Genomic DNA, 26,208 nt, shown 5'->3' with positions numbered 1-26,208 from the left:
ACTATTAGACAAGGAATCAAAAAATGTTATAAAATTTGGGTGATTTCTTTTAACCATAAATGGTTTATGTCTATGGTTAAAAATTTGTTTCAATGTAGTTTTTGTTTCTGTAAATGTAAAAATAAACGTAAATATATTAAATCTGATAACGTTACTCGACTTCGTATGCTTGCGGCACAACAAGACAAACTCTACCGAAGCTCTATTTTTAACTAATGAAACAAGTTCGTCGGCAGAAATCCCCGGTAATCAGCGTGACTAAACTCATTGAAACTAATCGAAGAACAGCTTACTCAACATAAAAAACAAACAATAAAAACTCTTTGCGATTTTAGTTATACCGAAACCAACCGTTCGAATGTTTTGCGGATGTGCATCTGCAAAATCGGGTGCTTTTCCATAGCATTCAGATATCTGAACCAATATCCGGATTCGGAATCATAATAATAATGTGTGTAGCGCTGTAGGTGTCCAACGTATGCATCGAAATTATGCCTACCGATTCAAAGGCCGGGCCGGGACACCAACCATGAAGCCATCGAGACAATATTGGCAATAGATCCATTTGAAGAAGTTGATATAGCTCTTCCCAGTCTAAAAACTACTCCTTTTTACAAATTAGTCTCCAGACGTTAAAATCGACCTAAAAAACGAACCAATTTGCTATCTGGTTCGGTGTGCAGCTTTTTGTCGAATCAAGGCTCATGCCCAGTAGTTGAAGATTTAGATTAAGTAAACGGGAAGGCAAGGAAGCCAATTTTTGTGTCCACTGTTAGGCATGCCAATGAGTGTCCTGCCTCTAACACAGTCATATGCTCTTGAGCGGTGTCGAACTGGCGCACTTTTGAGTTTCGTACCAGAGCTATCACCCTTCGACTGGGCAACCGTCTGGTATAGGCTGCAGCTGAGGCTGAGCAATGCAAGGAAAGGTAACATAACGACACTTGTGAATAAAATGATGTCACTCAGAGTAGCGATGCTAACATTCGAGATTTTTTTGCAATTTTTAACAATTGTTGAATTAAAATATTTTTCTTTTGTCGTCATCTTCTTCCATCTCGTCATCACCATCTGAGCCAATCGAAACCGGTAAATTCTTAGAGCCAACCATTGCACATTTGAACGTAGAGTTTTCTGAAAATCAAACAACAGTCATTTGTGAAATTATCGTTGCGCTTTCTGGAGCTGCTGCGTGGAAAACAATTGTTGACATCAACTGTTGTTGGAGGGTGCCTCTCTTATGGAAAGCATTAACACTCAGAAGGACAAATAAAGACACACGGCGCTTGAGTCCAAAATCACAAGAGATAAGGTGACGTCATAGCAAAGAAACAAATAATTATTGCTGAAATTTCATCCACAGCAGAATGAAATTTACTGTAAATCAGTGTTATTATCACATCACACTAAATAAAACTGCTTCCTACAATTAGATGTGCCAACACGTAACTATAAATAGAGAAAAATAGGTCGATAAGTTTGGTTGATTGCTTTGGTTTTGAACCTTTAATCTCCGACTGACAAACCCTTGATAGGTTATTCCTGGTAGTTTCGCATACTTGTAGAGGCTCTTGACGCGGTAGGCACTTTAACATTACCCACTCGTCGAAAAGCGTACTCGCGATTCAGCTGATTTCAGTCATGTGACTCGACACGTGATATTCTGATCGAAATATTTTAATACAAAGAAATTTAACTGAATGCTTCGCTACAGCCAGCGTTACCTAATGGTTAGGGCAGAGGAGTAGTAATTTCGATTTCGTGGGTTCGATTCCCACCCTCTGCTAATACTATTTTTTCTTCTGCAACTGAACTGAACTGAGTGCAAGAAGGATCTTAATGACTGCAATCAATGGAGTTTATAAGGAAAATTGTGACTAAAACACAAAGCAATTTCACATAGAAAAGCAGGCACTCTTCGACCAGTGGGTGATGAGTGCCTACCTCTTGACGCAGGGCCGGTTACCGAGATTGGCTGAGTGAAGTTTCCAATTGTTGAAGTTGCTATTTCAGCACAATTATTCCATTCACTAGGTGCCGTTGAATGGAAAGCAGTCCTTATAGAAGACGTTGCTCAAGCGCACGTCCCGAGAGTCGAACCAGCGCCGATTGGTCTTGAAGCTGCTTCATTCACGAAGTCATGCGCTAACCAATTGAGCTATCAGGGCGGACATTCGGGGTTCTTCAGGAAATTTAAGGATATAATAAATATGCTGTGTATTATAAGCTACCTAATGAAAAGCAATTAAAGTTAACCCGAATAGTGGGTTGATTATTCGATCAAAAATTGTGATCTTTTAGTATAAAAGATCCAGAAGAAATTTCTGTATTATGTTTGGTTGGTTTTGCATCTTTATCCTCGGACTGACAAAGCGTTCGGTAGGTTATTCTTGGCAGTTTCGCATACGTGTAGAGCAGGGGTGGGCAAACTTTTTATCTCGAGGGCCGCATTCATGATGTGAATTTGTTCGAGGGCCGCACTATAGTATAATTAAGATTGTAAGCCAAAACTTAAAGTCTAAAATAGTCAAAACACAAGTATATGATTAGTTTTAAAGTGACCAAAGATATGGAGATTTTATATACAACAGGCCTACATGTGTTGCATAAAAGTACACAAAATGTTTGTCTCAATTATTTGTTTGAATACAACAAGTCTTGGCTTTGGTCCAAGAAGACTAAAACAAAAAAGAAAGTCTTGTGATGCGACAGGCCGAAGTCAGAAATTTCCATTGTGACGTAATCAGCTGTTCAGCAATGGCTACTTTGACGCTCACAATAGCCATGCAAGATGGCTGCGTACATAAATGACACGATGCGCCAGGGGCGGATCTACCGGGTGAGCCTGATTGGTACAGGCCCACCCAGATTGACAGTGGGCCCACCCAAAGTCAGATTCATGGAATAAAAACATATTAATGTTTAACACTAGAACAACCAAGTGGCACTAAAATTGTCTGTGGCATCACTATTTGATATTGATAGTGCATAAGATATTGCACTTGCTTGATGTATTACTGGAGGCTCTGGTTGGCTTTTCCGAAACCAGTGGACAAACAAAAATAGAAGCAGAGCAGCTCCTGCAGCAGATGCAAACGAAAAAGTTCGTTTTCATGATTGTGACTTTTTGCAAACTGTTTGAAAACATCAATTTTGCCACCAAGGGCCTGCAGAGCTCAACACTTTGTGTGACAGACTGTATATCACTGATTGAAACACTGAAAGCTACATAATGCAACTTTCCGCGAGGATTCGAAGGATGACTTTGGTGACTTGCTCAAACTGACAAATGAACTGATGGTAAAACATGAAATAACTAACTGGGACTTGGTTGCTTCTCGTGAACGCAAGCTGCCTTCGAAGTTTTACAAATGTGTTGTCACTACTACGCTGGGAAAAACATCGGCTGTCAAGAGCAATGAGGATTTAAGGACGCTGTGGAACTGTATTCTTGATGGAGGGTGGCTGCTTCTTTTGTTGAGGATGGCTGCTCGACTAGAAGACCTACCAGGTCACTTCGCAGCCACCCGTTGCAGTATCAATACATTCTACGTTATCGTTTGTTTTATCTGACTTTGCTGAATATGTGTATGTGTATTTGTACTCGCAACAAAATAAATGTCAATCAATCAATCAATGGACGACACGCCTATGGATAAATGAGAGCAGCGGCCCCTTTCGCACCTGGTGTTCCAGACGGTTGTTCGCCTGGTCAAACGTCATATAAAAACCGTTCAAGTCTACTGAATATTACGTCATGGAAATTCCTAAAACATGAGCCAAAATTGCGCCATCGTTCGTAAGACCTGTGTCAAACCTGTTGAAACCTGTTTAAACATGAAATATTGCGTCGCGCTAACTGCTGACGTGCCTTTGAGTTATCACAAATTTTTCTGATTCATTCTCGAAGTTGTTTGTTGGAAGTCGGTCGCACATTTAACTGGTTTATTTGGTGCTTGCTAGCTGGACAAATTCTCCGTCTTTTATCCAAGTAATCTGTATCGTAGTGACAATTTTTTAGAGGTGTAAGGCATTGCATCTCGATTTCGATAGCCGCGGGCTAATTTTACAGGAATACACTTATTGAATAGACGTTTCAAGAAGTGTTTCTTTCTCGGTCGATACATACAGACGAACGGATTCGGGAATCTTATGTTACAATTTTCCCACGAAGAGATTATGGTTTACCGCTGTGACCATAAAAAGATAAAAGACGGAGAATTTGTCCAGCTAGCAAGCACCAAATAAACCAGTTAAATGTGCGACCGACTTCCAACAAACAACTTCGAGAATGAATCAGAAAAATTTGTGATAACTCAAAGACACGTCAGCAGTTAGCGCGACGCAATATTTCATGTTTAAACAGGTTTCAACAGGTTTGACACAGGTCTTACGAACGATGGCGCAATTTTGGCTCATGTTTTAGGAATTTCCATGACGTAATATTCAGTAGACTTGAACGGTTTTTATATGACGTTTGACCAGGCGAACAACCGTCTGGAACATAGCGGCCCCTAGTTATGACAGTCTGACATGGCATAACTAAAAAAGAATTGACGACAATTGTGAGCCAATGAATAAAAACACATGATACACAAATTGTTTGAATCACTCACGTTTAAGTTAATACGCAAATACAAAGGGCATGCAAAGAATGAACAGCAATAAGAATAAACACGACGATACATGAAATTGGTACCATAGGTAGTAGGTACACGCAAAAAATGATGCTATATACAATGGTTGCGAAAATAACTGACTGTTCCGGGCTCAGACAAGGACTCGACCGCCGTAGACTCGACTGAGTTTAAGCCTGATGATGTTCTTTGCGGTCGGGCAGGCCATTCTGGGAAGGGGCCCAGTAACGATGAGGCTAAGTCAGTTCGAGAGGCCCGGCATCTTAGAAGGGATATTTTGACTGAAATTGGGGAACTTTCTGTAGCCCTAGGTTCTTTGAGTGATAAGCAGGAACTGTTAATTTTTAGATCTAAGTTATCTACTTTAGAAGAGGAATTACGGCATTTCCATGCTCTTTTGACTAAAATCTTTAACTCTGCAATCTTGGCAGAACTTCGTGATAGGGTAGATCCCGAATTTAACTCGTTAAAAAATAACTTTGAACAAAAAGAAAGTGAGTTCTCAGATATGTTGGATGCTGACATACATCCTGAGGATAGCGCCTCAAATGTAAGCACTAGGATGTCTAAGAGTTCGTCTCGGATAGTTGCACAAATTAACCTACAGCTAAGACGAGAGGATCTCCAGATCCAAGCTGAGGCCATCGCGAGAGCTGAGGCCATCGCGAGAGCTGAGGCCAAACGAGCTGAGGCTGCCGTGAGAGCTGCTGAGGCTGTACGAGCAGAGGCCGCTGCGAGAGCGGAGGCCGAAGCGAGAGCTGCTGAAGCCGCCGCGAAAGCCGAAGCGAGAGCTGCTGAGTTCGCACTCAAAGACGCTCAGTTGAGGGCTGAACAACGTAAAGAGGTAGTTTTAGCTGAATATCGATCAGAGGTGGGCTCTCGGCGTAGCTCTAAGAAGGGCTCTTCTAGGCATTCCAGAAATGAACATCAATCGCAGTTTAATTTACATAACCTTTTCCAAACGCCCGTTCAACCTGTGAGTGGACCAGGGCAATCCACACGTTTTCCAGCTGTTTCAGGAGGTCTCGGGGCCGCGGCTAAGGGTCTTCCGAATGCTGTAGAGCCAAGGTCTGCGAATTACAACCGAACTCCTCCCCCAGAGCGTACAGGTCACGGGGCCGCCATTAGCAGTCATGCTTTGCCCCCTTCACAGTTTTCTGCGCCGCTAGGTTTTGATCGCCCAGCTACACGTAATTTGGGTGGTTGTGAGAGGCGTATCGCGTCTCCTGATTTTAACGTGTGTGAGGATCGTGATCGGGCTGTACATGTGACTGAGCCCACTCAGCCCCTTAAGGGATATAGCTTGTCTTCTCCCGCTAAATCGAGTTCTCAACAGCAGGATTGCTTTTTTGAATACCAAAATAGTAGGACGTTTTTCGATAAGGCGGCCTTGATTGGTTACGATGGTAATAATATGCCATTTATCTTCTTTAAAAATCGTGTTACGGCGTTAATGGCAGCTTCGCCCTTTAAGGGGACTTGTTTGACTTTGTTACAAGCAACTTGTGTTAGAACAGCTGCGCAAACGATTGCTAATTTGGTTTCTGACACCCCTGGCTTGTCAGAGGAAGACAGGATAGAAATGTCGTTAGCTCGCTTGTCCCAGCGTTTTGGGATTCGTGGAGGTCTTTTCGCAGAACCAGAAATTAGAAAGTATCGCTATGGTAGCAAATTGACTTCGACCTCTTCCAGTGATCTGAAAGAGTTTAAAGATGAATTGTCGCAGTGTCTGCTTTACGCGCAAGCTTATGGTCAGCGTGATAAACTAAAAGGACGTTTTGTTTTGGATTTGGCTAAGCGACTCCCGTTTGACGCTAAGCAGCGTTATCTTGACTTTTTAGGTGATCAGTATGGTGGCACTGATGAGCCTAGTTTTCAGAGTTTGTTTGAATCTGTAGTACGGGAGGAAACGCGTAAGTCGACTGATTTTAGCATTATGCTAATGGGCGATTCTGGTGAGTCGCAGCAATTTAAAAAGTTTGGCAAAGGAAAATTGCCTTCATGTCCGGTTAGGCAGACGTCCGTAAAACCCCATGATGATGTGATGTCAGGGAGTTCGCAGTAGTCGACTGTTGTTGGCGCACCGCGAGGTGGTGAGGCTAGACGTAAAGACCTGCCGGCATGCATTTGTTGTTCGTCACGTGGTCAAGTTGAATATCATTTTTTGTCTAATTGTAAAGAATTTTTGCGCTTGACACCTAAAGATCGGAGAGATGTCATTGTGAAAGCTGGCAAATGCTTGAATTGTTTGCGCCAGCATATGGTTAGGGATTGCTTTCATGCAAATAACTGTCGTAAGTGTGGGCCTAACAACGATAGGAAACACTATTTTCTTCTGCATGATTTTTATGTGACGTCACATGATTCTCTGGATTCTGTTGGGAAAGATGATGCTCGTGCCAGAGTTCCTGTGCGTAATGTTAAGATTGGAAATGTTAAAGCAGCCTTTAACCGCGTTACTGCTGCTCGTGTTTTGAATCCAATGACTGGCAAATCGAAGTTGGTGTATTGTCAGCATGATCCTGGTTCGCAGTTGACGTTTGTTTCGAGTGATTTGGTGTGTGATCTTGATCTTAAACCGTACGATAAAGCGTCGTTTAAAATGGATACCCTGGCTGGTCAGAAAGCTACTTGTGCTGACCTTGTCAAACTCAACATCCAGTCGTTAGAGACAGATGAACTGTTTTGTGATATAACTTCGGTGGTTAACCCAGCTTGGGCTGACGATGTTAAAACTTTACCGCATAAACAAGATTTAAATGGTTTCCGTCATTTTCATGACGTGAATATGTTTCATTTGAATGATTGTAGTACTGTAGATGTACTGATTGGCAACGACAACGCTTATTTGATGTGGGCAAAAGAAGAACGTGTTGGTGAAAATCGTAGTGAACCGCATGCTTTACTCACTCCTCTCGGTTGGTTGGCTTGTGGTGGTAAGTCACCCTTAGATGAAAGCGTTGCAAACGTGTGCAGAGTGCAGACGTCTTCAGAGTCGGATGTCATCTCTGGCTTTCAGCGTAAAATTGAGTCTCGCGATATGGAAATAGCAGACCTGAATAAAGTCATTCAGGATTTGACTTTGCAAAATGAAACCTGTGAATTGTCTCGCAATGACATTTTGGCTAGAGAACTTGTTGAACCGAATATTGAGTTGAAAGATGGTCGATTTGAGATACCTGTTCCGTTGAAGGAAGATATTGATCTACCTAACAATTTTGTGTTGGCGTCAGATAGAGTTGCTGCTTTAAGGAAGAAGGCTTTAAAACAACCTGAACTTCGTGATTTCCTTACTGACACCATGAAAGATCTTAAATCAAATGGCTATATTGAGCGTACTGGTGAAGCAGGAAATGTCAAGGGATTTGAATGGTATTTACCATACTTTGTTACGTCACAATTAAAAAAGCGCATTGTTTACGATGGCAAGTCTGAATTTCGAGGAACTTGTGTTAATGATGTAATGTTTTCGTGTCCTGACTTGTTAAACCCTCTGGTAGATGTCTTGGCTAGATTTCGGCTTGGTAGATTTGGTCTCATGGCTGATGTGACTAAATGCTTCTTTCAAATAAAGTTACCTGAGTCGCAAAGGGATTTGTTTCGTATATTGTGGTTTGAAGATGATGACCTTGAAAATGGTAGGATGGTACCATTTCGTTTTTGTGTACACCCTTGGGGAATAAAGAGTAGCCCGTATATCGCTTGCTTGGCTATAAAGAATATGATCGAGTAGAATCCCAGCAGTGCTGGTGAATTGACTCTCTGCAATATTGCAAATAATATGTACATGGATGATTTTATATTTTCGGCTGATAGCTTAGAGGAAGCTCAGCAAATCACTCATGAATCAATTGCTTTGTTTGATAGCCGTGGGTTTAAACTTGGTAAGTGGAGTGCTAACAAGGAGGCTATGATTGTCTTGTCAAATTTGGATAATGAGATGCTTTCACCTTTGATTCGTGACATTGACTTTCAGACTGAAAATATGACTTTGCCATCAGCGAAGACATTGGGTTGTGTGTGGCAAACCGAGTCTGACGAGATGCGTATCGCATGTTCCTTAAAGCCCTTAGCTAAACACACGCGCCGAAGTATGCTCAGTCAGCTTGGACAAAATTTTGATCCGCTAGGCTTTGGAGCGCCATTTTTTCTAAAAGCACGCCTTATACTTCAGCAATTGGCGATAGACAAGTTTGATTGGGTCACCGAGGTCCCTGATAGCTTTGTTAAAGAGTGGGAGTCGTGGCTTCGCTCTTTGGACCTGCTTAAGGATTTTTTGTTACCGAGATGGTATTTTGCAAACTCTGGCAGTGCCGTTCGGATCGTGAACGAACGCCCTTTGGTACCTTTGAGTGACGACCCTAGGGATTTTACTGTCATCATCCCTGCCTCACTTTTGACCCCATACTTAGACCCATACTGTGCTGTTGGGCAACCACATGATCGTGACCAATTAAGAAGGGATTATCGGATCAATTTGTCACTTTCTCAGCAGTTTTGGAGTAAATGGATCGATTTTTACTTGCCAGGTCTTCAGGGCCGGAAAAAATGGCTAAAAATGGCCGAGAAGTTGGAGCCTGGTCAACTTGTAGTGGTAGGTTCTCTCCAGAACATTGGTAAACGTGGGAAGTATCAACTTGGGAGGGTGCATGAGGTAGTTCCACAAATTAGGAAAGGGAAGCCTGTGGTTCGTAGAGCTAAAGTTGCCGTCTGCAACTATGATGAGAGTACGGGGAAAGTGAAAGTAGACTATGTGTTGAGGGATATTTCGTGCCTCGCCCCCGTAAAGAACACCTAAGTGTTAGGGTTTGAGCCTGGTTTTGTCTGCGGTGGCCGACCCTTGTCTGAGCCCGGAACAGTCGGTTATTATCGCAACCATTGTATATAGCATCATTTTTTGCGTGTACCTACTACCTATGGTACCAATTTCATGTATCGTCGTGTTTATTCTTATTGCTGTTCATTCTTTGCATGCCCTTTGTATTTGCGTATTAACTTAAACGTGAGTGATTCAAACAATTTGTGTATCATGTGTTTTTATTCATTGGCTCACAATTGTCGTCAATTCTTTTTCAGTTATGCCATGTCAGACTGTCATAACTAGGGGCCGCTATGTTCCAGACGGTTGTTCGCCTGGTCAAACGTCATATAAAAACCGTTCAAGTCTACTGAATATTACGTCATGGAAATTCCTAAAACATGAGCCAAAATTGCGCCATCGTTCGTAAGACCTGTGTCAAACCTGTTGAAACCTGTTTAAACATGAAATATTGCGTCGCGCTAACTGCTGACGTGCCTTTGAGTTATCACAAATTTTTCTGATTCATTCTCGAAGTTGTTTGTTGGAAGTCGGTCGCACATTTAACTGGTTTATTTGGTGCTTGCTAGCTGGATAAATTCTCCGTCTTTTATCCAAGTAATCTGTATCGTAGTGACAGTTTTTTAGAGGTGTAAGGCATTGCATCTCGATTTCGATAGCCGCGGGCTAATTTTACAGGAATACACTTATTGAATAGACGTTTCAAGGAGTGTTTCTTTCTCGGTCGATACATACAGACGAACGGATTCGGGAATCTTATGTTACAATTTTCCCACAAAGAGATTATGGTTTACCGCTGTGACCACCTGGATCTACCACTTTTGGCGAAAAAAACATTTTAAATGGTCCATGTGCACTGTATGGCATTGAGATCGTAGATGCTGAACTTGCTGTGTTCATTCAACACATCAGACGGAAAATGGATCGAAACAATTTTCCTACACTAATGGAAGTCCTACTGGACAGCTGCCCTGTTGACATTTTCCCGAACGTGAACAGTGTTTTAAGGACCATCATTACACTGCCTTCCACGTCCTGCAGCGTTGAGAGACTTTTCTCCGCAACAAACAGGATCCAAACGCGCTTGAGATCAACCAACTTTTTAAACTCGAAACCTAGGAGACTCCGCCTTGTGTAGAAGCTCCGATAACACTAAGTTTTTGTATGCTGGCCCGCCGTGGCATTATTGGTAAAGACGCACTAAGATATTTCCTAGGTCCACCCATAAATTTCGTTCTGAATCCGCCACTGGGATACACATTGCTAAAACTGCACATCACGAAAGAACACAATGTGTCTGGGGGAACAAGCTACTACAATGAGATAAAAAATAATAAATTATCTTTATCAAGATGAAGGAAATGAAGAAAAAGTTTAATTACGTCATTGTAGTACGGTAATTAAAATTTTCAAGCAATTTTGCTATTATTGTTCAATATAATTGCATCAGGCTTTCGCGGGCCGCACAGAAAGTTGTTTCAGGCTGCATGCGGCCCGCGGGCCGCAGTTTGCCCACCTCTGGTGTAGAGGCTTTTGACGCAGGACCGTTTGCCGACATTGATAAAGTGAAGTTTCCGATGGTTGCTAAAGTGTTGAAATGCGTTGTTCTAACGCACATTCCGAGAGCCGAACCAGCGCAGCGTGATCTTAAGTCGGTCGCTTAACTACTAAGCTAACAAGACGGACCAATTGTTGATCTTAAATTGTTGAAATTCACCAACTCTCACAGTTGAGAACAATAACATCAGCCCTGTCAGCACCTGGGTTGCTTATTGTCTTCTTCAATTTCTTTTTGCGACGTCTTTTCCACCGTAAGGATTGACAGTTTGAATTTGAGGCAGCGGAGGATCCTGACGAATCCGAATCGTCTGGCGGAGGAACCTCTGGGAGCAAGAGCAGAGAAATTTTTGACTGTTCAAGCACAATTGATTGCTCTCTTTGCAAAGATTCATTCAATTTAAAACTTGAATGAATCCAGATTATCTAAAATGCCCACAAACGTATAGAATAAATTTCTGCTCTATTAGCTAGACCTGCTCTAGAGAAAGTGACTGCTAAGGGTTATTTCTTTTAGAAATTTACTTCTTGTTGAAGCAAAGGCTACTTTTGAAAATAGGCTAGTAAAAAATAAAATATCTTACCCTTTTCTTTCGTCTTCTGGCGAGTTTTTCGCTTAAAATTTGCAAACTTTCGTAGGTTGAACTCAAAATCATCAAACGACTTTGTAGTTTGAAGACGAGACATTTTAAAAGTATCACAGTCACCTGCAAAAATATCAAAGCATTCAGATACAAAAAAACAACACTAGGCCTACCTGACATGTAAACAAAATGACTAGAATTTAAAAAAAGATTCAAAGAGAGCTAAAAAAAGATACACTGAAAAGATGTTTTTAAGGTACCGTACTTCAAACAGCACATCATTGTGCAGTTTTTCGCCCTCCAGAGCATGTAGATCGCACAAATCCTGACACTGAAACAATGCATTGGTTGCAACAGTTGGAAGTGGCGCGTAAATTGCAGCCGCATATCATTAACAAGATACTTTATGATATAATCTATCTGCAGGTATATATACAGATCAGCTTCCTTACCGTCCTGTAAGCTTAAGCAAAATAATACGCATAATTGGATGACAATAAAAAGCTTCAAAGTTTATTTTATGTCTGAAGTAATGTTGATTTGTGTTGGAGCACTTCCCGTCAAAAAGAATTGTGCAGAGGTTTCTTACCAAGTGTTTGGTTTGCGGACGATATCTCATCATCGGCGTCTTGAGTTAAGGACTCTCTTGTATGTCTCTCATAAGCTTTGTTATTAGACAGAGGAGGAAGACATAGAGTCTTAAGATTTTCTGCTTTATTTTCTTCGACCATCTCTTCACCTTTGCCATGACATGGCAAATTAGAATGTTTTAAATTATGTTTGCAGTCAGAATCATTACAAGGATTCCCATTTGCCAAAGAGATCGGAGGTAAATAGAAACTTTCAGGAATTGCATCAGATGAAGATGCTTCATAGTCTGCATCAAAAGGCTTTGTTTCCTTTGCATTACAAGAGCACTTCCGAACATCAAACGCATCTTCAAATGTGTTGCCGGGTGGACCATTATCTAAGGAAGAATTGGGGGACTTTTTGTCGTGATGTTTTGAACAATGTTGTGATTCATTGTGCTGATAGGCCGTGGCACCAATTCCAACTTTCTCCACACAAGTGTGAAATAAATTTTGCCGCAACGACCGAAAGTCAGTTTCTAAACAACAGATAAATCAACATTCGATTAATGATAGTAATTAATATGAATGTTTCAAGCATAACTAAGAATACTTCACAGTGTAGATTCAAACGATCTGTTATAGCCTGATGCTGCGGGTTCTTTTTGGCAATATCAAATTACACTAGCTTTCGGAACACAGTTCCCTAGTCATGTCCTATGACGAATGGTGTTGAAGTCAGTGAGTGGTTTTTTAAAATGGTTCTTTGTTTTAGCTTGAGGCTGCCGGCTGTTGAGTTTCTGTGCTGTTAGGCGTTATTGCTGTGAGGTTTTGTTGGATCAGTTGAATAGTTGGATCAGTTGGATCAGTTGATTCAACTACATAACTAAGAATACTTAAACAAAACAGAGGTGAAGTGAAGAGGAAATTAAGTATACCGCAAACGATTTGATAACTCTTTTGTATAGTCTTGAGTCGACTTTAAAGTTATAGGCCTTATTCAGTTGGTTGGTTTTGAATCTTTAGCCTCGGACTGATAAAGTCTGGATACGTTATTCCTGGTAGTTTCGCATACTTGTACAGGCTTTTGACGCAGGGCTGGTTACTGAGATTGACTGACAGAGTGAAGTTTCCGATTGTTGAAGTGTTGTTGTCGGGGAATTATTCCATCCATTAGGTGCCGCTGAAAACAGAGCAGTTTTTAGAATGCGTTGCTCAAGCGCACACCTTGAGTCGAACCAGCGCCGCTTGGTCTTGAAGCGTCTTCGTTCACGAAATCAAGCGCAAACCAACTGAACCATCGGGGCGGACTTAAACGCCTTGCCGGAGTTATAGGCCGGTGGCACTTTTTGTGTTACCGGTAACCTACATGAAAAGCAAGTTTAATAAAACTATAAGCTATATTTTACTTCATGGAAAAACGTAATATCTAGGTTACTAAATAGTAAAATTCTAAAACTCCTCTTTTTGAAAATATTTCATTTATGACGAGAATTGGATTGAACTATATCTTTATTTAAACACTTACGTTTCAGTATGGAAAAACTTGAAGCATTTTGGCAATTGCTTGACGACTTTGCCGCTGGAGCAAAAAAACCTGGCAAAAGTTTTTTGCCTTCAAACGTTTTCTCACAACCACAGTTCTGCTTTCTGTTGCATTCTGTGTGAAAATTGAATCTTTCTTGTTAATAATGTAGAGCAGGGGTCACCAACCTTTTTTGCATGCGGGCCACTTTGGCACTAAGGAGAGCTGTGGCGGGCCGCAGTAATAAAATGTTAGGTAAGTTGACGCTTATGGTAGAAAAGAACGCATTTCGCACCCAGTATCCAGCGTTACATGTTGTTCATGTTAGAATACCGCAGCAATAAAATTAATCGAACAACGCTACTGCCAGGCCAAGCTCCTTTTACAACACTTTTGACTTTTTTAACAATGCCTAATAAACGAGGCCACTTGTTTTGTGCACTTATAGCGAGGCGAGCGGTTTCATCAGAATATTCATCGCCAAGCAAGAGTGGTGTTGTTACTTCGCTTCGCAAAAGATATATTGCAATTAACAGTTTCAGTAAACAAGGAAATGTTTGACACATCGCAATACAGGCAACAATAGTGACCTACAAACGTATCAGCGAAAAATAGGCTGCAATAACAGGGAAAAAGAAACCAGGTACCATGAAACAAACGCTTGTGGAAATCACCGAAAAATCGTAATTCTATCGTAATTCATGAACAGTCTTCCCTCTAAAAAAGCAATGAGTTGGTTTTTCATTCTTTTTGTGAGAGTCTATAAAACCGTCTTTCTTTGATTACTAGACAACTGTCACTTGCGGTGCTTATCAGCGTGGCAAGAATTTGTTGATTAACAACATTTTGCAATACTTGCTTCGGCAGTAGCCTACATATACTATAATTGGAACGATACACAGAAGATTAGCATGGCTTCTGCGCAAGGATGACACGCAAAATCGTGAAGCGTTCCATATTTCTTAAAAAAAAAAACGTTTTGCAGTAGAAGCTAAATATTTTCATAATACAATCAGAATAAGTCTCTAAATTTATATATAATATTTTGCCAATTTATTATAAATTGAGTTGGCACACCGACCTATTTTGCAAACAAAAACTTGCATAAAGAGAACACTGCTCGTGAAGCACAATAACGGTGAAACTCGCACTAGTGTTTACATGACATTTGCAAACTTAAAATAAGCAATCCTATGCTCACAGACAATTTCGAAGTCCAAAAACAGACGTTTTAATCAACCACTGGGACAGTGTGGCTGGACATCGCATTGGAATAACTTTAAGCAACCCCCACCTAGCTAGAACTAAGTTAGAATCTGATTGGTTGGTCGGTGGAATCGTATGCAATGCGAAAATATGCTTCCCGGAAAGTATTTTTTGCCTTCGTGCTCTTTAACTCCTCAAGAAAAGTATTTTTGGTTATACTGGTACGGTACGCTGATACCTTCCGCGGGCCGCAGCAATACAGCGTGGCGGGCCGCCATTTGGTGACCCCTGATGTAGAGAAATGTGGCGTCTTTTCCTTCCGATACGTTGCAAGAAAAACAATGTTTTACTTACAATCCTTGACAGTGCTCGAAACTTCCTTAAAATGGTAACATATTAATTGATGTTGTCAAGAAGGCAATCAGCACAAGGCTGAGTAGGTAACCGTTATACCTTTTGAAATTTTCTCATTTCATGAGATATTTCTGTCAGTTGTAGCCTTGATGGTTGGATTGTAGCTTTTATCAGTAAGCTGTAGGAGTGTAGGTTATGCTATGTGCAAAGATGGGCAAGATTACAAGTTTTGGTGATATTGAAAATCAAGTTCAGACCACCAAAACAACGTGATCTTGAAGATCAAGATTGTGATCGTGAAGAACGAGATCATTTTCAAGAATATTTGTGTGTTTTTGAAAAAATGCAGTTTTTGATCAATGATATTTCAAAAAAAACGAAATTTTCTCGTAAGCAACCTGGTTAATGGTGGCAGGTATAGCTAACGTTTGCTTTAAACTTATCGCTGGCCTAAGAATTATAGTAAGGTAGTGATTGTTGCTATATTAGACCTATCAATCGTTGTCGTAGTTTGAAGTAGATTCGCAACGTCACACCCAAGGCGGGGGATTATTAAAATACTAAAATAGTCACAAAAATTTCAATTAGTTTATGCTTTTCATTTATTTAAAAAGAAAGCATTGAACTACCGTGCACTATTTTTCATTAAATTGTTGTCTGGTTCATATGAGAAGCTTTTATTCGTAATAAATGCTATAATTTATTTTCTAGTTATACGGTAGGTTATGTTAATTGCGCATATGTAGGTTAAATTTTCAAGCATTTTTATGCCTTAATGAATTTATAAAAGTCGCTTTAGATTAATTTTAAATGGCCAAGACTTAGACTACCAATGCTGTAAATAACACTTTTTGAACTTAGCCTATCTGGCAAGTGAAAACACTTAAATTTTACACACCGACTATTAGCAGGTACTTGGACATCCCGTAGCCTACTTATCGAATTCTGGATTTTCTTGAAGAACAAGCTATTCGAAAACTTAGTGGGAATAGTTAAGAATAGCTAATCTATCAGCGACCATCGTGATGCAGGGGCGCCGGAACGATTTTTGACTGGGGGGGCAAGATTATAAAAAAAGGGCACTTTTGTTTACTAAAAGGCCAATTTTTTTTCAAGTTTTAAGATAAGATATAGCGATAATGCTAATCTATCAGCTCACTACACACAGTATTGAGCTATGATCTACAAGCGTCCGGTATACAAAGAAGGGCATCATGCTATGTTATACTGATGTAACCTACTGTCAAGCTTTAAAGCAGCCTGCGGCCATGGCCGCTAAGTAGTGCTTGAATGACCGCCGGTGCTACCTCCTCAATCGGCCAAGTTCGGCCGCCGGTCTCTTCTAGCCAATTATTTAATTTCGCAATAGAATGATCGTGGATTAACTGTCGCAAATATGTAGTATCAAAGAGTGACGCAGCATTAGGTCAGCACGTCATAATCACCACTGTTGTATTGTGCGGGAGCATTTGCTGTTGTATGGAATATATCCATCTGCGATCACTAGCGCTGTAAGTCTTGTTTGAAATTCCCGGCGTTTATTTTAACAAAGTCTTAATCCGAAAAGTGTAAAATTACATCGGCTGGCAATATTGTCGTTTTTGTGTCGATTCGATGTTGTCGGACATTGAATCGTTGTTAAAAAGGAGAACTAGGTTAGTTGACATCCGAGGGGAAAACATTTTTTGATCATATTTTGCAAAAATTATGCTACTTTTAGTAATGTCCTTCACATTATTAAAATACTTATTTTATTACCTTGCCGTCATCGTCAACACATGTCGAAAGTTGTTTTTCGTTCCAAAAAAGAATTCTAGGGGAATGGCGAACTTCTTTAAAATCAGCCACATTGGAGACACTTGTGCGAGTGTCGTTGGATGGTCCCGCAGTAGCCTACTGGATGACAATCCCGATAAAGCAGTTATTGCGTGGTGCAACGATTCTATTGTCGGACCGTCGGACGTCGCCCAGGCCCAGACTTCAACAACGCTAAGTGATCATTTTAGCATTGTTGCAAGTTTAATTATATTTACTTGTGCTATCGTGATTTTTTTTTGTATTTTGGCCTCCAAGCACGCAAATTTGGCCGCCGAGAAAGAGTTCCCGGTAGGCCACGATGGCTGCCTAAAAAAAAAAACGAGTAGGCCTATTAAGGCCTGTAGGCTGCTGTGTTGCAAAATTTTGTGCCGTAAATATTATTTTGAGGCAAAAATGAAAGATTATAATTAGGCTAAAAGCGAATAGCAGAAAATTGTTATATTGCAAAATGTGCAGTAGCTTACATGACTTCAAAAGGGCACCATTGCTCCCCTGCCCCTCCATCTGCAGAAAAATTGAGGGCAGAGGGGGCATCCGCCCCCCCCTGCCCCCCCGCTTCCGGCGCCCCTGGCGTGATGTTAAACAAAATCTAACAATTTAACTAATTATATAGTTTGGTATACTGCATAATTATAATTACATCAAATTTAGTTATTATTCTCTAAAAACCTTTACAGCCTGCTCCATCTTTGGTTGGTATCATCAGAACGCCCTTATTCAAACAGAAGGGTGAAGCAGGCTGTGGAGGTTTTTAGAGAATAGCAGCTAAATTTGATGTAATTTGCTCTGCGTAGCTTTTTTGCTTGGCATTGAGTACTTTTTGTAGTATTAATACAATAGCATTATTGTCTAATACTAAAAATTTGTTTTTTCTTGAAACTTGTAACAAGTAAACATCGTCAAACCTTGATGCTTGTTTTCACGTAGCCACCATCTGTCGTTCGGTTGTGTGGATGAGTTGCTTGAAGGACAGTCTTGTGCAGTATGAACGCACTTTGGTAATTTTGTGCAAGACTTGTTCAAATGACCCTTTTTTGGCAATGAAGATGTTACACTGACCTGAAACTTTTAACTGCTTACATATGACTTTTTGCAAGCAGAGTATCAACCTTGTGAAATGCATAAAATGTAAACTCTGATCTAAACAAAATTATATCGACATTACGTATTTTGTTTCACTTAACGCAAAATTCTTGGTCTCGATTTCGTTGCGAATACAAAACGAAACGATTTACCAATTATTCTAAAGGTACAAGTCAGCACAAAAAGACGTCGAACCTATTTCAAAATTTTAATATTTTTTGTTTTGAAAGACAATTTTTGTCCTGATTTTGTTGCTTTAAATAAAGGTGGAAACAGCTTTTCCTTCACGAAAGTTATTAAGTTAATGAAAACAGCTACAGACTATTTCTTTATGACTGACAAGTTAAAAACTTTTGCATGTTAATAAAAAAAAGAAAAGAAGCCAACTGGGTCAATAGCTTGCCCCACCGCCACAAGCCTCCAATTATAGCTCTTGCAAAATGAAAGATTTAAATCATTTAATTCTTACTTTTTCGCATGTTGGTCGAAGACATTCTCTTGTTGCTAATCTGGATGATGGAAGAAGATCACTGGAACATACAGACATCAAAGATGATCCACTTTTAAGAACATATGTTTGACTGGAAGATGAACTTGTTTTCAATGAAGCTTGCATCGCAGCATCATCGTGATATCTCAAATGTCGGTCTGTTGAACTGTTTTTTGAATCGTACAAAGATAAAATTTCGCCTTTAGCTTCTTTAGTTTCAAACCTGAATCTCATCAAAAGCTTTTTGAACTTGGAGTTGGTAATAGAATTGTTGCCACGTGGTAGAATGCCACGAAAGCCACGTGTCTGCCTTCTTTGAATATTGGGAGGAATTGCATCCACCTTTGAGGCTATAAGCGTTCGTTTTTTGAGAACTGCTTCCTTCTGTGAAGTGTGTCCTTGAAGATAGCGTTTCTCTTCGTTTGGGAGCGAGGGTGATTTTATTTTGGTTCTCGTCCATTTTTCTTCTGCAAACAGAAACATAAGGATGCAATCAAATCTGTTTCGTGTTCTTACAACCTATATGGTTGACAAAAGCTATTTTAAAACATGAAAATTTGCATTTGCCAACAAACAATAAAGCATTTTTTTAACTGTACGATATAATCCATCAAGCTATTAGATAAATATTTCGATTGACTTGGTTTACTACCAATAAAAATGTTAAACAAATTTGACTTGTTCACGATGACATTGCAACAGATTGAGTTTCGCTTTTAACAGCATAATTGTTGTTAACTTCACAAAAGTAAAGATAACAAGGTAACATTACCGATACTGCATCAAAAACGTTTAGTTAACGTGTTGGGCCAATTGCAATAATTTACCTTATAGCTATCACAACACCTAGAAATGTGTTTTATCTCAAACAAACTCAAACTCGCACTTAAGTCGTACAAACTCAAACTCGTACTAAACTCATACAAACTCAAACTCGTACTAAACTTGTACAAAACTCAAACTCGTACTAAAGTCGTACAAACTCAAACTCTCACTGAACTCGTACAAACTTATGCCCGTACTAAACTCGTACAAACTCAAACTCGTACTAAACTCGTACAAAACTCGTACAAACTCGAACTCGTACAAACTCAAACTCGTACAAACTCAAACTCCTACTAAACTCGTACAAAACTCGTACAAACTCGAACTCGTACAAAATCAAACTCGTACAAACTCAAACTCGTACTAAACTCGTATAAACTCAAACTCGTACTAAACTCGTACAAACTCAAACTCGTACTAAACTCGTACAAACTCAAACTCGTACAAACTCAAACTCGTACAAACTCAAACTCGTACTAAACTCGTACAAACTCAAACTCGTACAAACTCAAACTCGTACAAACTCAAACTCGTACAAACTCAAACTCGTACTAGGTGAGTCCCATACTTGATTCAAGCCTCGGGGAACGAGAAGATAAGGTTCTCATTAGACTAAGCCTTCGGCACTAACGTACTCGTACTAAACTCGTACAAATTCAAACTCGTACTAAACTCGTACAAACTCAAATTCGTACTAAACCCGTACAAACTCAAACTCGTACTAAACTCGTACAAACTCAAACCCGTAGTAAACTCGTACAAACTCGAACTCGTACTAAACTCGTATCTTAATATCAAACACGTACTTGCTAAAACGTTTAGTCGATGTTCTGATATTTTTTTCTTTCTGTGGTTTTTGTCTCCAAAGCTAAAGTCAAGCGGTCTGTAACATGAACAGAATTATTTTGTGAGGCTAGTTGTGTAGTAAAACTAGACTACGATATTACATATAAAATAGGGCAATAACCTGTGGGATATTGAATATTCTTACTTATTATACCTACTAAAACAAAAAACAAATTCGATTTATATAGTAGAACAATTAAAATATTCACTCTTTAGCGACTGAAAAAAAGTTGGATTTTTTGACATAAACAGGATAATTGCGTGGCATTGTAAAATGCAATTCTTACTGGACATAACAAAAATATTGACTGAAATAGAATTAAGGGTGATATATTTAGGATAAAGAAAAAAAATTTCTGCCTTCAAGTTTTTCCAAAAGCAGGGGTTGCTCATCTTACCCCATTGCACACTTTACCCCACTCTCCCCTATATTGTTCCTATTTCTGCCAAATCAACTATTAATTGATTGGTTGATTGATGTTTTGTTGAACTATCGGCGTTTTTATATATTTGTATTAACCCAATCAGGAAATTTGCAAACTGTGGACCATGGACTAAGTGTGACTCCCAGAAATAGCCAGATGTTAATCAGACCGTGCCACGTAAATACGCTAATACAAAATACCAATACAAAAGATAGAACATGGAGGGCAGAGGTGTACGGAGTCAGGTTTTCTAAACTCTTGCTCCGTTCTGATGTTTATGACACCGGTGCACGGTCGATTGGTCGACAGACATTTGGTCGACAGGACAATTGGTCGACAAGACAGTTGGTCGACAGGACGTTAGGTCGACAGGTTAGGGTTAAGTGCGTAGGGTTAGGGTTAGAGTTAGAGTTAGGTTAGAGTTAAGGTTAGTTAACTAACCCTAACCCTAAAATGAATCGTTCTGTCGACCTAACGTCCTGTCGACCAACTGTCTTGTCGACCAATTGTCTGTCGACCAATTGTCCTGTCGACCAACTGACCGGGTACCACCTACCGTAGCCTATTTCTATGGTGTTCTTTTCCAAGCAGTAATTTTTTCATACAAAATTGTGTTGTTTTTTTCATAGCGGGGGATAGGGAAAGTGAAGGTAAGCCTACATTAGTGTAATAGTATAAAAAAATCTGCATCTTGGTTTATGGTTTGCGTTAGGAGTGGAGTTTGGTTTATACTATTACACTAATGTAGGCTTACCTTCACTTTCCCTATCCCCCGCTATGAAAAAAACAACACAATTTTGTATGAAAAAATTACTGCTTGGAAAAGAACACCATAGAAATAGGCTACGGTAGGTACACAAAAACAACAACTGATCCTAATCTTGGCTGAAAGTAAGCTATCCATTAGCCAAAAATCAAACTTTGGCTCCTTTATTTATTCAAGAATTTTAGACTCCGACTCTAGTCCGACTCCTAAATACTTCAGAACTTCGATACCTGTAACATCTCTGATGGAAGAAGTTCCTAGCTGATCAAACATAACGTAATAAGCTGTTGCATAAGAAGTAATAAGAATAAGATAATGTTGTATAAGAAGAGTGATCATTGGATCAATTGATTATTTATTGAAGGTATAGTGGAAGGAATAGGTGCAGGGAAAGAAGTAGACGAACGGGGAAATGATGTAAAACAGTTTTAGGTCAAAATTTTTCGTTTTTTAGGTAAAAAGTAATCGCCCTACTCAGAGCCGGATTAAGGGTACTGTAGGCCTAAGGCTGTTTACTAGAGAAGGGCCTATTTTTGCAAACCAAGCTACTAAAAGTAATAAAAATACATAGGCTACATGAAAAATGAAATTATTTACTGTACAATAACATAAACATAACAGAAAAATGGCTGTGTTTCTCGGCAGTCGAGTGTAGCAGGAACTCATGAGTGGTAGTGATGATGCGGTACTGATGTACTGATGAGTACTGTAGTGATGGTGCGGTACTGATGAGCCCAGCCTCATGGGCGAAACACGTGTCTATCGCTGAGTTCCTGCTACATTCGACTGCCGAGAAACACATGTTTTTGGAAAAGTCTTGATGATTAGTGTGGAGGCTACACCGGTATGGTTAGCGAAACACAATGCTCGCTGTTCTATAGTGAGTAGTCAGGTAGTGCTGACGCCAGGAAGATCGCTCCTTTTCAACAGAAAAATGGCTACTGATGGCGCATAATCGGTTTTGGAAACAAACACAATTTTTATTGTGAAGCAGATAGAACAGATTTTGGAAAGAAAGAAATGGATAGTAGGTACCTATGATAACACATTACCTAATGACACTCTAAACCAGGGGTCTTCAACCTTTTTTCCACCGCAACCCCCTCGAGCAATCAATGTAGTATCGCGCCCCCCCCCATAAAAGTATTCAACAAAAGCATATGTAATGCAAAATTACCCAAATTTGATCAGCCAGTTATGTTTAGTTTTACTGTTCCAACGTAAACTTCCGAAACAAAAAAACATTTTTTTGCGATGTTATCACGGCTTTTATTACATTTCCTCCGATTGTTATTTCCATTTTCTATCAAGCTTAGCTAGATAAATAAGAGAAAAAAATAATGAGAATAATCTACGTTTTCGCACTTTCACCGGTTGAATTTATTGCAATCTTTTATGGATTTATTTAAATCAATTTCAGTGAGATGGTTGGTGCTGCATATTTTTAACTAAGTATATTAAATTTGTCAATGCGTGCACCTGTTATTGAAAGAACTTTCAAACAAAATAGCCGACACTAATTTTTTTCAATGCTATTGAAAACGATACTGAGAAATCTATATTTTGCATAGGATTCTACATAATTTTGCTTTTTTACCATAGCGTTGTTACTGGTTAACTTTTAGTCTGCACAAAACAACGTAGGCCTACATTCCTACAAGAACTTGATGAAAAATACCAAATGCTTTCCTATAGTTAAAGCCTTTGCAACGTCTGAGAGCATACTGTAATAACCTCAAGTAGAGGAATGGGCGATTGCGAAAAAAACACAGTTTTTAATCTTTTCTGGCAAAAAAAGAATTGAAAACAATACACTGGAATTCAAGCGCCTCGGGAACCTCCGAAAAACGGCTCGCGACCCCTAGGTTGAAAAGCCCTGCTCTAAACTCAATTTCGGTAAAAGTGGCGCCTACGTGGTTTTGGAAATGAGCTCTTCGTATATATAATATGTATTGACTCAACTCAGTCATTCGTACTGTACTGGTATTGGATCTGTATCACTATCAGCCTTACAAAAATTGAGGGCCCAATTTTTCCAGGGCGTAAGGCTATAGCCTTATTAGCCTAATGGTTAATCCGGCCCTGGCCCTACTCATCAACTACCTAACGGGTGGCATTGGGAGCGCATGGTTTTAGTCAGCAGTGGATTTATAGTAATGTTGATATAGTTTTAAAGGGCCCTCAAAAACTATGATCTAATGAAATATTTCAAATTAAACACCTTGCTCACCTACTATAAACAATTAAATTGACCTAGTTGTATGAAGTGAAACGTGCCTTGTAAGTTATAAGCTACAGGCCTATACGTCAGTTAGTCAGTATACGAAAGGTGGGGCACCTTAGATTGATTTTTTGAAATTTCACTTTTAGCTCACGCAATAGGCCACTATACAAAACTTCAACAAACAAATTATTATTGAAATCCTTCTGTAGCCTGATCGTGGAAACAATTATTTAAAAAGTAATTTCTATTTTAAATCAAAACTTGTTAGTTGTCACTCAAACTTCTAAAGAAATCTAGTTTTAGTTTATGATGTTGGTCTTTTTATTAAACACAAGATGTGCGTCTTGATAAAATAATCACCATCAGCCTAAAATTGCACAAAAAGCAATCAAAACAATGTTAAATTAGTCAAAGTTTTCTGGGGTTTAATCCTCCTTCAACCACTGCTGAACTTTAGTTGTCTTTTCCGACCTCGACTTTACTATTTTATTCTACGAATCCGTCCCCGTACGAATCTTGCTAAAAGTATGTTTAAACTGTTATATAAAAAAAGTGCCCTAAATGTTAAACTTCGTTTTTCCAATCACCGGTCCGTGAGAGAAAAAGGTTGAGGATCGCTGAACAACGAACATCTCTTGCAAGCGCGAGAACTTAACGTTATTGCTGCTTCTGAACTTTGAAACTGAAAGAAAGGCTAGGCTACGCTAGAATTATAGATTAGACTTTGCCTCTGGATCTGGAAGGCAACGCTAACAAGCGAAACCACAATAAAGACTGAGAGAAAACTTTTAAAAAGTGGACTACTATTTTTACAAAAATTTGACAGAAATATAATTTGTAAGTTTTTGTTTTAAAATTCATTTTACATAAATTAGGCCTATACGTGGGCCCCATAAACTCAACCCTACTTTAGGAAGTGATGTAATGCCTATAATTCTTTAGTTGTAGGCTATATAAAATAAATAGGCTCACCTTGCCATGAATTACTTAACCTTTCATCTATCTAATAGGGGTGCGAGTATCGCAATTTAAAAAAAAAGGTAAAAAACACGTTTTGATACATCAGAGGTCAAGCCTGTGCAGAATGTTTCTTTGAATAATTACTCAAATTTTGATCTAGTTTTTAAAAGCTTCTATAACTGAAGCGAATTCAAAGACGAGCTTACCTTGAAGAACTAGCTGTTTCTTTCCATTTGCAAACTGCAGCAGGATCAGGCTCAGAGAAGTCGCCCATTTTTTATTCAAGAAAACATGAGTTTTCAGTTTTGGCTTGCTTCAGAATGTGACAGTGACAAGTAATTTATAGGTTTATGACATCACAATAATATTTATTTTTGGTCTGACTCGCCTCAGACAGAATACGCCCAATTTATAATATCATTCTATTCGAATAGTGATGAAACCGCCTTCACGGCGGGGAAAGCTCTAGAAATAAATATTATTTACTTGCTACACCTGCTTGTTTTAATCAAAAATTAAAGAGCCGAAATGTAGATAGGCTACTAAACTTATGTTGAGTAAACGTTTCGAAAACTATACCGTCTTTACCCTCAGTGCTATAATTGTTTTTAGCACTGAAGAAAAAGACGGTAGGCTATGGGTTTCAAAACGTTTGCTGAACATGAGTTTAGTATCTATATTTTGGGCTCTTAATTTTTTGATTAGATTAACCAGGCGTTCTAACCATTTTGCTTGTTTTATATGACAAAAATAGGTTATCTTAGACCAGCTGCTGTAAAAATATGCAAATATAAAAAAACATACAAAGTCCTCTACTAAGTTACTGTGTAGTTTCGAATTTACTGTCACCGTTAGTCTATTGATTTTTTTTTTATGCTACGGTTGAAAAATATTCTTTTTCTAACCAGAGGAGGCCTACAATGGAACAACCGCTTTTTATCCAATTATAATTCACGCTAAATGGCGTTTTCCACCGAAACAGTTGCTTTTCTCTCCTAAAATTTTCTTTCTATGTAGGCTACCGGTACGTCACTGTGTTGAAGACTTGTTTGCGGTAGGCTACAGCCATGGTTGTTGAGCGAATAGTTTGTGCTCGGTACCAATAAGATACAAGACTCAAAAGAAGCATGCGGCAGGTCTAATAACTTCATCAAAATATAGCCTACACATGACATGAGTATTGAGTAGTCCCCGTTTATTAAGCCCAATTTGGTCCGAAATAACTGTTTGTATATAATAGAAGTGGTACGTTTAATAAGCCCAAAGTCGTCCGATCCCGAGTGGGCTTATTAAGCGGGGACTACTGTACCAGCTCAATTATTGATAAAAGAGGTGGTTTTTATTAAAAAATTATGAATTGTCTCGAATAGATTGGATGCAAACGCGATATCAAAGTAGCCTAAAGGATCAGCGTTGTTTTCGTACCGTGCTCCTGGAAGGTTTCCGAACCCAGGTCCCCTCCGATCCATCTTGTTAACACGACTGTTAACAGACCCGTTGAGGGGATAATCTACGCCTAG

At 39.4% G+C, this 26,208-nt stretch overlaps 1 protein-coding gene and 1 pseudogene across 4 annotated transcripts; one reads left to right on the top strand and one right to left on the bottom strand.

Annotated features, from left to right (window-relative positions):
- Nucleotides 1-995: 995 nt before the first annotated feature.
- On the bottom strand, nt 996-24,979 carry LOC145775921 (uncharacterized). 4 transcript variants are annotated; one of them, XM_082587329.1, is made up of 9 exons: nt 24,895-24,979; nt 20,274-20,350; nt 18,622-19,109; nt 17,975-18,134; nt 13,695-13,826; nt 12,187-12,705; nt 11,598-11,720; nt 11,217-11,339; nt 996-1,134 (listed from the first exon to the last, which is right to left on the bottom strand). In XM_082587329.1, the coding sequence occupies exons 1-9, from the start codon at nt 24,960-24,962 to the stop codon at nt 1,022-1,024; spliced, it is 1,803 nt and encodes a 600-aa protein (XP_082443455.1). In that variant the 5' UTR covers nt 24,963-24,979; the 3' UTR covers nt 996-1,021. The 4 variants fall into 4 exon arrangements, with proteins under 4 accessions (XP_082443455.1, XP_082443456.1, XP_082443457.1 ...); XM_082587330.1 differs by having other exon boundaries at nt 17,975-18,128; XM_082587331.1 differs by having other exon boundaries at nt 17,975-18,098.
- Nucleotides 14,558-14,654, top strand: LOC145776416 (U6 spliceosomal RNA; annotated as a pseudogene).
- Nucleotides 24,980-26,208: the final 1,229 nt, after the last annotated feature.

Source organism: Aplidium turbinatum, chromosome 8 (genome assembly GCF_918807975.1).
Source record: "Aplidium turbinatum chromosome 8, kaAplTurb1.1, whole genome shotgun sequence".
Taxonomy (NCBI): domain Eukaryota; kingdom Metazoa; phylum Chordata; class Ascidiacea; order Aplousobranchia; family Polyclinidae; genus Aplidium; species Aplidium turbinatum.
The sequence above is the reverse complement of the archived record's forward strand: the minus strand, read 5'-3'. Positions and strand labels throughout refer to the sequence as shown.